We start from the raw sequence: 13,830 nt of genomic DNA, 5'->3' as shown, positions 1-13,830 counted from the left end.
TAAAAAAATAAATATAGTTTAAAAAACTAAAGAAACATGCTTTTAAAGATTATCAAACTAAAAAGTTAAAAATAATTTTAAAATTTAATTTATGACAATAGTATATAAGCAATACTAGTATAAATGAGAAAAAAGCTTGAGGCGCTTTGTGCCATATTTTTTGTATATTAAGCGCCCAATGCTTTTTTCTCATTTATACTAGTATTGCTTATATACTATTGTCATAAATTAAATTTCAAAATTATTTTTAACTTTTTAGTTTGATAATCTTTAAAAGCATGTTTCTTTAGTTTTTTTAACTATATTTATTTTTAACTTTTTAGTTTGATATTCTTTAAAAGCATGTTTTTTTAGTTTTTTAAACTATATATATGTATAATTATCATAGGGAAATGAGTTACCGACACTACCTATTACCATCTGAGATAACTATTTGGAGTTGCAACGTCACAAAGAAATGGTAAATTCTCTCCGAATCATTTACAGTTAATGTATGGATATAATCTTAGAGTTTACCGGAAAAAAAAAAAAAAAAACATTTTTTTTTTCGGCGTGGCCGGGAGTAGAACCCACGATCGCTAATTCCGAAAGCTGACGACACAGAAGTCAATTCAATTCAATTCAATTCAAAATATTTTTATTATACATTTTTACACTTCACAGTTATTTGACAATGGTTTACAAGACACGCCAGCACACAGTGCTCTTTTGCCTTAAAATACATTTATTAAATACAAGTTACACTTTGCTGGTATATACAAAATTCACAGAGGTTAACAGAAAATAAAAGCGGTATATACAAAGGAAAAGTTTAACACCTTTGGTTTTGTCTGGAGCGCGCCTTAGACCGCTCGGCTAACGAACGTAGTGAAATGGGTGGGACATTTTACAGTGATGAGCCACTCACTCTTAGTCGAAAGAGTTACAGACGGACAGACAAACAAACATACAGGTGAAGCTAATATAAAGCATGTAAAAATCGCGGATTCCTTTCGCGATAGGCTAGAATCCAAAAAAACGTTTGCCTTTTTACCGCATCAGTGATTGGGCAACAGTTTATCTGAATGACACTCGGTCAATGAAAAAACTTTTAAACAAAAGAAGTATCGAATCACTAGCGTCCCAGTTAACAGGTGTCACGAGTCAGTAGCCAATGAGAAGATGTAATTTTCCCGCGTGCGTAGAGGATCATGGAGTATATCCTACAGGCCATTGAAATTGCTAATTTTTCCTGTCTCTACCCATTGCATGAATCATTTAAAGAATGTAGACTTTCGATTTTTCTTAATTTGTACTGTATAACCAGCTTTTTAATCCCATCCTCATAGAAGTTGACCGCCTGATTTAACAACCACTGCAGATCGGCCGTTACGATGATATCGTAAATCGTCGATTCTCTTTCACTATTTTGTTAACTTTCCGCACCAAACCTTCAGTAACGATAGAAGCTCGCCCACTTGTTCCTCATCATGGATATTCGTGCGGCCACCTTTAAAAGGTACAGCCTATTTTCGTACCATTCCATCGGTCATAGTGTTTTTTTTTCTCAATATACTTCACTGATCTGACGATGAATTTCAGCCGCTTTCACGCTTGCACACGTTTGCAAACCGGTATTAAACACAGACTGCTTGTCTTGGAAATGTCTTTCCTGCCGCTTTTACGCATGAATCATGTCGGTCTCTATTGGGGAGAAAATACGTTATTGTAGCCTACTGAGGAATACAATGATCCTTCAAAAATAATTTTTCTGTAACCTTTGCACCTATTAGTTTTCTGACATTCAGTGTTGCTTTAGGTTTCTGATAAATTGTGTTGTTTTAAAACCCTTCATATGAGAAATACCAATTTGAGGTCACAGACCAAACGTTTTTTTGAGATTTCTAATGTTAAAACTTTACTACAAGATCTCTGCCAAACTTTTTTTTTTTTTCGAGATGCCAAATGTAATGTTTTAAATAGAGTACATAGTAACTCAATTTGGCAGTGCTTTAAGATTCTCTATTAGAAGAGTTGTTTTAAGGTGCTTTACTCGAAATACCGTTATGAGGTCCCTGAAATGAAGAATTTATTGTTTTGAGATACTTTCTTTGAGGGGCTCCAAGTAATGCATTGTTTAAAGTGTCTGATGTTTAGCAATGGTTCATGTTTCTTGATGGGAAGGATTGTTGAGGCATTTCATGTGAAATGCCGCTGTGAAGTCCCTGACATGAAGCATCCCTCAATGTCACGTTGAGGTGCCCAAGTGAATGTCGGAGTGTCCGACGTCTGTCAGTGGCTTAAGGAGAGAGGTTGTTTCGTGACATTGAGGTGCCCCAAGTGAATGTCGGAGTGTCCGATGTCTGTCAGTGGCTTAAGGAGAGAGGTTGTTTCGTGACATTGAGGTGCCCCAAGTGAATGTCGGAGTGTCCGACGTCTTGCAGTGGCTGAAGGAGCGAGGGTGGTTCGCGACAATGAGGTGCCCCAAGGGAAAGTTGGAGTGTCCGACGTCTGGCAGTGGCTGAAGGAGAGAGGCTGGTTCGCGACAATGAGGTGCCCCAAGTGAAAGTTGGAGTGTCCGAGAGTCTTGCAGTGGCTGAAGGAGTGAGGGTGGTTCGCGACAATGAGGTGCCCCAAGTGAAAGTTGGAATGTCCGACGTCTTGCAGTGGCTGAAGGAGAGAGGGTGGTTCGGGACATTAAGGTGCCCGAAGGGAAAGTTGGAGTGTCCGACGTCTGGCAGTGGCTGAAGGAGAGAGGGTGGTTCGCGACAATGAGGTGCCCCAAGTGAAAGTTGGAGTGTCCGAGAGTCTTGCAGTGGCTGAAGGAGCGAGGGTGGTTCGCGACAATGAGGTGCCCCAAGTGAAAGTTGGAATGTCCGACGTCTTGCAGTGGCTTAAGAAGAGAGGTTGTTTCGTGACATTGAGGTGCCCCAAGTGAATGTCGGAGTGTCCGACGTCTGGCAGTGGCTTAAGGAGAGAGGGTGGTTCGCGACGTTGAGGTGCCCCTAGTGAATGTTGGAGTGGCTGAAGGAGAGTGAGAGAGAGGGTCTGGTGACAAGAGAGCCGTGGTGCGCTTGTGTTCCCGCAGGGCAGCGAGCTGGTGTACATCTACGCGTGCGTGTTCCTGGGCTTCGTGCCGATCGTGTGCGCGTGCGCCGGCTACGGCGTGGTGAAGCTGCAGAACCGGCGGCGGCGGCGGCTCAAGGCGCGCCAGGAGGAGCTGAAGAGGGGCGGCGCCGCGGCGCGCACCGTCGACAAGATGGCGGTGCGCGAGTGGCTGCACGCCAACCACCGCCGCGTCGTCAAGGTCAAGTTCGGGCCCGACGCGGCCTTGCACACGGTGGACCGCAAGGGGGACAAGCTGCGCACCGTCAGCTTCAAGGAGGAGGACACTCTGGTGGTGGAGGAGTCCCAGGTACGAGCCCCCGGGCGATCGACTCGTCGCTGGAGACCTGGAAAAATTCGCGAATTCATTTCGTGTCATGCTAAATTCCAAATAATTATACCTTAGTGCTGCTTGTGCCGTTGGTACGCTGTTAATCTGGAGGACGGAGGTCCAATTAGAACACCCTCACTGATAGAAGTGTCAAATCACAGGCCACCCAGTCAGACGACTCACAAGTTGGCAGCCAATGAACAGGTGGCATTTGCCCGAGCGTGTAGAGGATACTGTAGTCTATCCAGAAAGGTCATTGAACCCGCGAATTTTTCCGGTCTCTCTCTACTCGTTCCTAGAGACCGGAAAAAAAAATTCGCGATTTCAATGACCTGTAGGATGTACCTACTCCATGATCCTCTACGCACGCGTGAAAAATTACATCTGCTCATTGGCTTTCTGACTCGTGATACCTGTTAACTGGGACGTTAGTGATTCTATACTTCTTTTGTTAAAGGTTTTTCATTGGCCGAGTATCATTCAGATAAACTGTGGCCCAATCACTGATGCAGTAAAAAGGGCAAACGTTTTTGGATTCTAGACTATCACGAAATGAATCCGCGAGTTTTTCAGGTCTCTACTCATTGCACATTCTGCGACCACGTGTACTGTCTTTACCATGGAATTTTATTCTTGTAATATATTCTTAACTCTAATTTTCTTCTGATGTGTTGGTATTACGTTTCTTTAGCAATATTTTATTAAAGTTATTAAAATAATTATAGCGTACTAGCTGAAGAACTGGGTGTTGCCCGGGCTGAACACTTCACAATATAAGGAACATCTGAAAGTCTGAAGGACAATTTTTTTGTAAAATAAATAAAAACTTGCCCCCGTTATCACCCCCATTAAAAGACAAATTTTTATAAACACCAAAAATTAGCAATACATAACTTTAGATACGGTTTTTTTTTAGTATATTACTTCTAGTTACTCAAAGCCACCTGGGTACTGATAGGGTGCTTTAAATATGAGTTATTAAGGTTGTTAGAATCGTAACGCCTTTTATAAATGCCAAATAAAATGATGAGAAAAAAAAGTATCCATGTGCACATATATGATTCCCGGCCGGGTAAGAGGTTTTTTTTTTTTTTTGCTGGTGGAAGATTTCCTTTCCCAGTTAAGAACTTGGTGTGGTGTTGCGTTGTCTCTTCACTTTCACATCGCAGAAGGGAATCACGAACCACCTCAAATTCATCTAGTCACGCTTATGGTCTCAAAACAACCTCCTGTAATGTAGAAAGATGGGTAGAGTGTTGGAACGTAGGTGGGTTAGAGTAGAATCGTATTTCTTAAGAAAATCGATTATTTCACTAATCGATTTGCAAGATAATCGATTTTAAATATAATCTATTTGCCGGATAATCAATTTCCAATATAATCTATTTGCATGATAATCGATTTCCAATATAATCTATTTGCAAGATATTTGTTTTCCAATATAATCTATTTGGAAGATAATCAATTTCCAGTATAATATATTTGCCAGATAATCAATTTCCAATATAATCGATTTGCAAGATAATCAATTTCCAATATCTATTTTCAATATAATCAATTTCCATTATAATATATTTGGAAGATAATCAATTTGCAGTATAATATATTTGCCAGATAATCAATTTCCAATATAATCGATTTGCAAGATAATCAATTTCCAATATCTATTTTCAATATAATCAATTTCCAATATAATCGATTTGCAAAATAATCGATTTCCAATATAATCTATTTGCAATATAATCGATTACCAATATAATCTATTTGCAATATAATCAATTTCCAATATAATCTATTTTCAAGATAATAGATTTCCAGTATAATCGATTTGCCATATAATCGATTTGACTGGAGCCGTGCGGTGCACGTGCGCGTGTTGGCAGAGCGGCGAGGGCGTGAGCAAGAAGCGGCCGCTGGCGCTGCTGAAGGTGCCCAAGGACCACGACCTGGTGCTGGAGTTCGACACGCTGGCCGCGCGCCGCAAGTTCGTGTCCAAGCTCGAGGGCTTCCTGGCGGCGCACAAGAAGTCGCTGGCGTGCGTGCAGTCGCCGCGCGAGGCCATCGTGGCGAACGCCGAGACGCGCGAGCGGCGCCAGAAGCGGCTGGAGCACTTCTTCCGCGAGGCGTACGCGCTGACGTTCGGGCTGCGGCCGGACGAGCGGCGACGCGGGTCGCAGGACGGCGAGGTGGTGACCGTCATGCGCACGGCGCTGTCCAAGAAGGAGTTCGCCAGCGCGCTGGGCATGAAGCCGGACGCGCTCTTCGTCAAGAAGATGTTCAACATCGTCGACAAGGACGCCGACGGCACCATATCCTTCCAGGTGGGCGCTGCATTGGCGAGCCGGGGGGAACCTATCACCGTGCCCCCCCTTGGATCCGCCACTATTACCAGGAGAATATAGCTGATTGTTCCACAGTGGTGTCTCCCAGTATCGTTCACAGTTAGCCTACACAAGTCCACGAATGTTCAGTTAAACAATAGCCTGAAACCTTCTTCCAATACTTATATTGTCAAGAAAAATAAACATAATGCAGAAGCTAACAGGGTGGCCACTCTTCTGGGATAATAAAATTCCTGGTTTTTTCCAGGTTTTTTCAAGGGTGGTTTTTATCAATATTTGCATACAATTTGCATTTTTGTTACACAAAGCACACACAATATGATGTTTTATTGCCGTTAAACAATAGACAACTTAACTATAGGCTTAAAAATTAAATCAATGAACTTGCTTAAAACAAAACCTACCACCAACAAAAAATTTATAATCTCAAGTCACAAAAATTACTTGCACCAAACGCACGTGTTTTGCCCCTCTTGCGTAGCTGGCTAATGCTGTTCTTCCCATCCATGCTACCGATATAGATTTTAACAATACAGAAATTGCAAATAGCGTTTGTCCCGCACTTTGGATCTTTCTCCACCCATTCAAACTCTTCCGTACATTTGTCATTGTATGTGGTGACCGAACTCGTTAACATTTTGATAGTCTGCGCCAATTACATGTTAGATTAAAAGATTCAAAACAACGTCCCGCACAACTAAACTTTTAAAAAAAACTCGAGAAAAGTATCCGTGATACCGTGACGCAACAACATGAGCGCAAAGTAAAAACAAATATACATACAAAACTAGTGCTACCAACATGCCGTGCGAGAAATTACTACCATCCTACAACAACATTTTCAGCCAAAATGCTGTTGCTTTTGAATACAGAAACATAATAAGTATGGAAGTCTGAATTGTTAACGGTTTCTTACGTACTACAAAAGTTTTTAAATGCAATATGAACAAATTAACTTTCACAAAATATAGCACACGAGCACACTGTCTTGCTTCGACGGGTGGTGAACGTTCTCATTTAACAGCCGTATGTTATTGTGATCGTTACTTCATAAAAAAAATTCCCGGTTCTAATAAAAATTCCTGGTTGATTCCAGGTATTCCTGGTTTTTTTAAGAAATCCTGGCTATTTCCCGTATTTCCCGATTTCCCGGTTGGCTGGCCACCCTGAGCTAAGGTCCGAGATTTCAAACTAAACACCATATTGTACATTCACATTTCCTAGCTTTGTTCTATTAATCTATTTTAAGGGTGACTTATTGATTGGTTATTGCTATACATTTTGTCACTAAATAAATTTTACAAAACTTTATCATCAATGTTTCTTCCATGTCATGCAGGTTAGGTATTATAAATATTCCCCTGCGTGAATATATTGCAGCAATTTGACAACCGTTAAATGTCTGGAGCAGTAGCAGATCCAAGGAGGGGGGGGGGGCCGCAGGGGCAAGTGCCCCCCCCCCCCTCGAAAAACCAGTTGTCTGCTACATAAATATTGCCGACAAAAATGATTGTTTCCGAAACCGATAAAACATTTTTTAATGTAATTAATGAATTTCTTGTAGAATCGTAAAATCTGGTGGTTGGACGTTATGTGTAGTGCGAGTAGATTAAATACAAGTTTAGTAATTTTAAGACATATTTTCTCTGCCTACTGTGAAATCGTAGAGTGCCCCCCCCCCCCCCCCCCCTTCCGAGGTGAACCTCTGGATCCTGTCACTGGTCTGGAGTAATGTGGTCTGGGACCAGTGGCGTAGCTTTATCGGTGTGGTATGTGCACAAAAAAGAGGGGGGGGGGGATGGGCCATGAATCCATTCATGCCCCGGTTGCTAGAGAGACTAGTTGTGGCCCTGCGTGTTGCCTCGAAAGTGTGGCGCCAGGAGACGGCGAGACGGCGTGAGACGGCGTGAGACGGTGTGAGACGGTGTCGTCTGTTCGCCCGCGCAGGAGTTCCTGGACACGGTGGTGCTGTTCTCGCGCGGCCGCACCGAGGACAAGCTGCGCATCATCTTCGACATGTGCGACAACGACCGCAACGGCCGCATCGACAAGGGCGAGCTGTCCGAGATGCTGCGCTCGCTGGTGGAGATCGCGCGCACCACCAGCCTGTCCGACGACCACGTGACCGAGCTCATCGACGGCATGTTCCTGGACGCCGGCTTGCAGCACAAGGCGTCCTTGACCTACAAGGACTTCGAGGTCATGATGCGCGACTACAAGGGCGACTTCGTGGCCATCGGGCTGGACTGCAAGGGCGCCAAGCAGAACTTCCTGGACATGTCCACCAACGTCGCCAGGTCCGTCAACTTCACTAGTCTGCAAACCAAAACCTTTCCCCACAACACATATTAATTCCACCGTCCCAAATATTTTTAATTGACGTAACTTCACTAGTCTACAAACCAAAACCTTTCCCCACAACACATATTAATTCCACCGTCCCAAATATTTTTAATTGACGTAACTTCACTAGTCTACAAACCAAACCCTTTCCCCACAACACATATTAATTCCAACATCCCAAATATTTTTAATTGACGTAACTTCACTAGTCTACAAACCAAAACCTTTCCCCACAACACATATTAATTCCAACATCCCAAATATTTTTAATTGACATAACTTCACTAGTCTACAAACCAAAACCTTTCCCCAAAACACATATTAATTCCACCATCTCAAATATTTTTAATTGATGTAACTTCACTAGTCTAAAAACCAAAACCTTTTCCCAAAACACATATCAATTCCAACATCCCAAATATTTTTAATTGACGTAACTTCACTAGTCTACAAACCAAAACCTTTCCCCACAACACATATTAATTCCAACATCCCAAATATTTTTAATTGACGTAACTTCACTAGTCTACAAACCAAAACCTTTCCCCACAACACATATTAATTCCAACATCCCAAATATTTTTAATTGACGTAACTTCACTAGTCTACAAACCAAAACCTTTCCCCACAACACATATTAATTCCAACATCCCAAATATTTTTAATTAATGTAACTTCACTAGTCTACAAACCAAAACCTTTCCCCAAAATACATATTAATTCCACCATCCCAAATATTTTTAATTGACGTAACTTCACTAGTCTACAAACCAAAACCTTTCCCCACAACACATATCAATTCCAACATCCCAAATATTTTTAATTGACGTAACTTCACTAGTCTACAAACCAAAACCTTTCCCCACAACACATATTAATTCCAACATCCCTAATATTTTTAATTGACGTAACTTCACTAGTCTACAAACCAAAACCTTTCCCCACAACACATATTAATTCCAACATCCCAAATATTTTTAATTGACGTAACTTCACTAGTCTACAAACCAAAACCTTTCCCCACAACATATATTAATTCCAACATCCCAAATATTTTTAATTGATGTAACTTCACTAGTCTACAAACCAAAACCTTTCCCCACAACACATATTAATTCCAACATCCCAAATATTTTTAATTGACGTAACTTTACTAGTCTACAAACCAAAACCTTTCCCCACAACACATATTAATTCCAACATCCCAAATATTTTTAATTGACATAACTTCACTAGTCTACAAACCAAAACCTTTCCCCGCAACACATATTAATTCCTAGGGACCGGAAAAATTCGCGGATTCATTTCGCGATACGCTAAAATGCAAACAATTGTATCTTTCTGCAACTTCTGCTATTGGTTCACCTGTTAACCTGGAGAAATGTGGGGTCAATTAGTAGAGACCGGAAAAATTCGCGATTTCAATGACCTGTAGGATAGACTCCATGATCATCTATAGTACATGCAGGAAAATGACATCTGCTCATTGGCTGCTGACTTGTGATACCTGTTAACTGGGACGCTAGTGATTCGATACTTCTTTTGTTAAAGGTTTTCCATTGGCCGAGTGTCATTCCGATAAACTGTTGCCCAGTCACTGATGCGGTAAACAGGGAAACGTTTTTTGGATTTTAGCCTATCGCGAAAGGAATCCGCGAATTTTTCCGGTCTCTACCCACAACACATTTTAATTCCTAGAGACCGGAAAAATTCGCGGATCCATTTCGCGATACGCTAAACTGCAAACTATTGTACTGAGGGCTGCGCGCACGTTCCCGGTGATTTTAAGATGTTAAGTATGGGCGCCACCACGTGTAGGGGCACGTGGACCCGGCGGAGTCTCTCGCTCAGGGCGTGACGTAGCCCAAGTGGGGACGAGTTACCAGCCCTTGCTACCCTACCTATCCAGACCTGGCCCGCTCTAGGCGTCGGGCACGCCACACTCCTAGGCTAAGTCACTCACCACGTGGTTAAATAAAAATACTCAATTTATATTCATTCCCAGATTTAATTTCACTAACACGTTATCTCCACGTCCGTTACACGTTTCACGGTAGAAAAAGCCTGAGGCACGAATCGACTTAGGGGAAGGCATGGTCCACACACGTGGCCATGCTACAAAATTTACTTATTACACGATTGCTGAAAACTCGACTGAGGCAATTAATTAATTAAACAGCCCGCTGACCGAGAGCTGCCCCGAGGATGACGAACGAAAGCGATTTAAAAAGAATTAACGATACAGAAATTACTTGGTCAGTGATGAACAAAGGTTGAGGTCCCCGGGGTGCTGGCGCGTCTGCTCTCGGTCAGTGATGAAGATGGACTGGGCTGAGCTCATCGCTCGCAGGTGGCAACATGGCGCCCTTCGCGCCAACACAATTACCGTTACTATATCCTACGATTCCGTGCCCCGGCGAAAGTTTTCAAACTACAGATCAACATTAAAAAATATATAAAAATTACTGATAGTTTAAAGTTTGTTAATAGTTACTTATTTAATGATAATTTATATAAAAACATTCCTACCCTCGTCCAAGTCCGTGCCTGTTCGGGTCCACCCGGGCAACGTCTGTGGTTATTTCAAGTAACATATTTAAATTAAAGAAACACAAATAGATTGCACAGCACTGGGGCAAAGGCGAATGAAAACAAACAAAAAGGTTTACAATTAATATTAAATGTAGCAATTTTAGGGGTCGCCGCACTGCTTCTAAGCGCCCTCTTGTGGTAGTTCGTGGCGCGCAATTCAAACACACGACTACGTACATGTCGGTACAAATGCCAGGGAAGGGAAGGGGGATGTTGAGGAAACGGAGACTGACTAGGCTCATGGGGCGTAGCCCCGGCTGACGTCAGTACCTTTCTGCAACTTCTGCTATCCGTTCACCTGTTAACCTGGAGGAATGTGGGGTCAATTACAGACCCTCAGTCAAAGCAGTATCGAGTCACGAGTCTCCCAATTGAGACGCCTCACAAGTCAGTAGCCAATGAACAGCTGACTTTTACCCGGGTATGCACAGGATCTTGGAGTCTATCCTGGAGGACACTTAATCCGCGAATTTTTCCAGTCCCTATTAATTCCACCATCCCAAATATATTTGTAATTTAACTCAGATAGTAAATCACGATATTTATTTGCAGTCCTTAAATTCGTAATAATGTTCGAAAGGCTTGCACGGCCATTGTCTGAAGTAGCTTGGCTTCTGGGTTGTAGCCGTGTCCTAGGCGAATAATTCGCCAACGTTTCGGTTGACATTGCAGCCGCCATCATCAGGGAGCAGTTACATACTAAGGAAGGTAACTCTGTAGGTAAACTGCTCCCTAATGATGGCGACTGCAATGTCGACCGAAATGTCGGTGAATTATTCACCAAGGAGACAGCTACAACCCATAAGCCAAGCTACATTAAATTCACATTTTGATAGTATGCGCAAAATAGCAGTTTTTAAAGATTTTACGATATACATGTATGTATATTTAATACAAATAATTTCGTTCATATGCTCTTCAACATTTTTTTTTGTGTTCTAACGAACTTTTCACTAGTATAAATTACAGTAAAAATTACTCTGCCAATTACTGTCAATGCGGGGCCCAGGGTACAAGCCCCATCTGCCTCCCTCTAGTTCCGTCCCTATGTCCATGTGGGTGAAAGGTGTTGGGGTGGTTCTGATAATGAAGACTATCGTGGTGGTAATCTTGATGAGGATGAATATGATCGTACTGGTGCTTATGTTACTAACTAGGAGGTTGTATTGCGCCTAAGGAAAATGATGATTTTAACTTAGTTTACACAAGTTTTTATTGAAAGTTAAAAATATTTTATTATTGTAGAAATAAAAATTATTTGACATATATACAATTATAAAGTATATTTTATATATATATATATATATGAATTAGTGCAACTGTGATATGTACCAATAACTTTACCAGCAAGAAATTAAGTGACCACAAAAAAAGAATATAATATAAAAATTAAAAAGGGCGTAACTACAAAAAAGCAGATTTGTCAAAAAAATTTTCAGGTATACACACAAGTATTATATATTTAAAAAATTCAAACGATTTTTTTTAAATAAAATTATAAACTTTAAAGATACAAGCATTAAAAAAAAAGTTTTTCTAAAGGGCCTAAGAACAAAATCATTAAATGATTCCCAGTGATGCGTACTTTTTTTTCAAAAAGGGAAACTATCTCCCAATTTTTTGTTTGGTGGAAGGACAGAGGAAGATGGAGCTACATATTTTATTTGACTAACCATTCCTTTAAATACATTATTAGGTTTAATTTATGTTATTCAAAATTTGGTTACATAATATTTTCAAACAATTAATTTTTATTTTATATTTAACATATGCAACAATTTGCAATGTTTGCTCCAATGTGATCCTGGGTATTGTTTTTGCACACTTTCCATTTCATGTCATTAATGTAAATTATATGCCAGCTTTCCTCAATTTAAGGCATTGCAATCATTGCATTAACCTCCTTCAGCCTTGCAATTAAATATTGTTTGGGGGGTGGTTATTGTTAATTTAGGGTTGGAGTATTTATTTAAAAGTTTCCTTGTAACTTCAGTTTATTTTTAATGTAATATTTTTTTTTCAAAGAACAGAATTATTAGTTTCTAAACAATCCCTGAAGTAAATATAACTCTAAAAATATTACAATTGTTCTTGAGGTGGCAAAGTGAATCTTTCTGTGTTATTATTATTAGCTATGTTAATGCTGTGTTACTTATATCTGCGTAATGTGCATTACTTGCATCAGTTCATATTTCACGTTAACATATGCCCAATTCAATTAAACATCAGAAAGAATTCTGATGTAGAGCCACAGTAAAAAAAATTATTTATAGACACCTAAATTTAAATAAAAATTACATGTTCACTAAATGGTAAGAAAAAAATAAATATATATTTTTTTAATGTTGTCATTTTATATGATTGTGCACAGGGCTGTTTTAAAATGTTGTATTATTTTTTTTCTCCTTCGAAAAAGTGACCAATCAGTCTTGGGCCCGTGGATGTCCACAGAATGACGAGCTTCCACATCGGGCCACTGCAGGAGCCCAGACGCAACTGGATCACCAGGAAGTGGGACACCATCACCACTTTCCTGGAAGAGAACCGCCAGAACATATTCTACCTGTTCGTGTTCTACGTCATCACCATCGCGCTGTTCATTGAACGATTTATACGTACGTCTTCTTGGACCCGATTTTGTTTTTCTCTCGTGAAGGTTGCAGATTGTTTGTAGGAACAAGTCTCGGCTATAGCTTTTTGTAATGTCACTTGACCATCGGTTGAAAAACCAATAGATATGACACATAAATAACTTAATTTAGAAACAGAATTTTAGGTGTCCTATTTTAGGTTTTCTAAAATGTCTTTAAATTACTCCAGATAAATTTTGCTACCTGCTTACACAATAAATTTTTCTCAGGGTGAATTTTGAATTCTGATGGCATATGCTAGGTTGGATGCATTAAAAAAACTACTTTAAATATGTTATAGCTTTCAGGTGTATTAATTTATAAAGAAATTAAATTTTATATTATGAGTTGGCATTTAGAGTACGTATAATATGAAAAAAAAATATCAATTGGTGCAATTTTCAATTAATAACGACCTACTATCATTGTTCTAATACTTAATCGATTCTGTCTACAGTCATGATCTGTCTTCTCGTCAGAATATTATCTGTGGACATATAAAACATTT

At 40.4% G+C, this 13,830-nt stretch overlaps 1 protein-coding gene across 1 annotated transcript in view; it reads left to right on the top strand.

The window, feature by feature from the left end:
- The window catches only part of LOC134538839 (dual oxidase), a 231,596-nt gene that overhangs the window by 192,717 nt on the left and 25,049 nt on the right, over positions 1 to 13,830 (top strand). Inside the window, exons 11-14 of the mRNA XM_063380380.1 lie at positions 3,068 to 3,394; positions 5,299 to 5,736; positions 7,705 to 8,054; positions 13,144 to 13,307. Of these exons, the coding sequence (XP_063236450.1) occupies positions 3,068 to 3,394; positions 5,299 to 5,736; positions 7,705 to 8,054; positions 13,144 to 13,307 (1,279 nt within the window). The remainder of the gene's footprint in view (positions 1 to 3,067; positions 3,395 to 5,298; positions 5,737 to 7,704; positions 8,055 to 13,143; positions 13,308 to 13,830) is intronic.

The sequence above is a fragment of the Bacillus rossius genome, chromosome 14, assembly GCF_032445375.1.
Source record: "Bacillus rossius redtenbacheri isolate Brsri chromosome 14, Brsri_v3, whole genome shotgun sequence".
Lineage (NCBI taxonomy): Eukaryota > Metazoa > Arthropoda > Insecta > Phasmatodea > Bacillidae > Bacillus > Bacillus rossius.
This window is presented reverse-complemented; position numbering and strand designations above follow the sequence as displayed.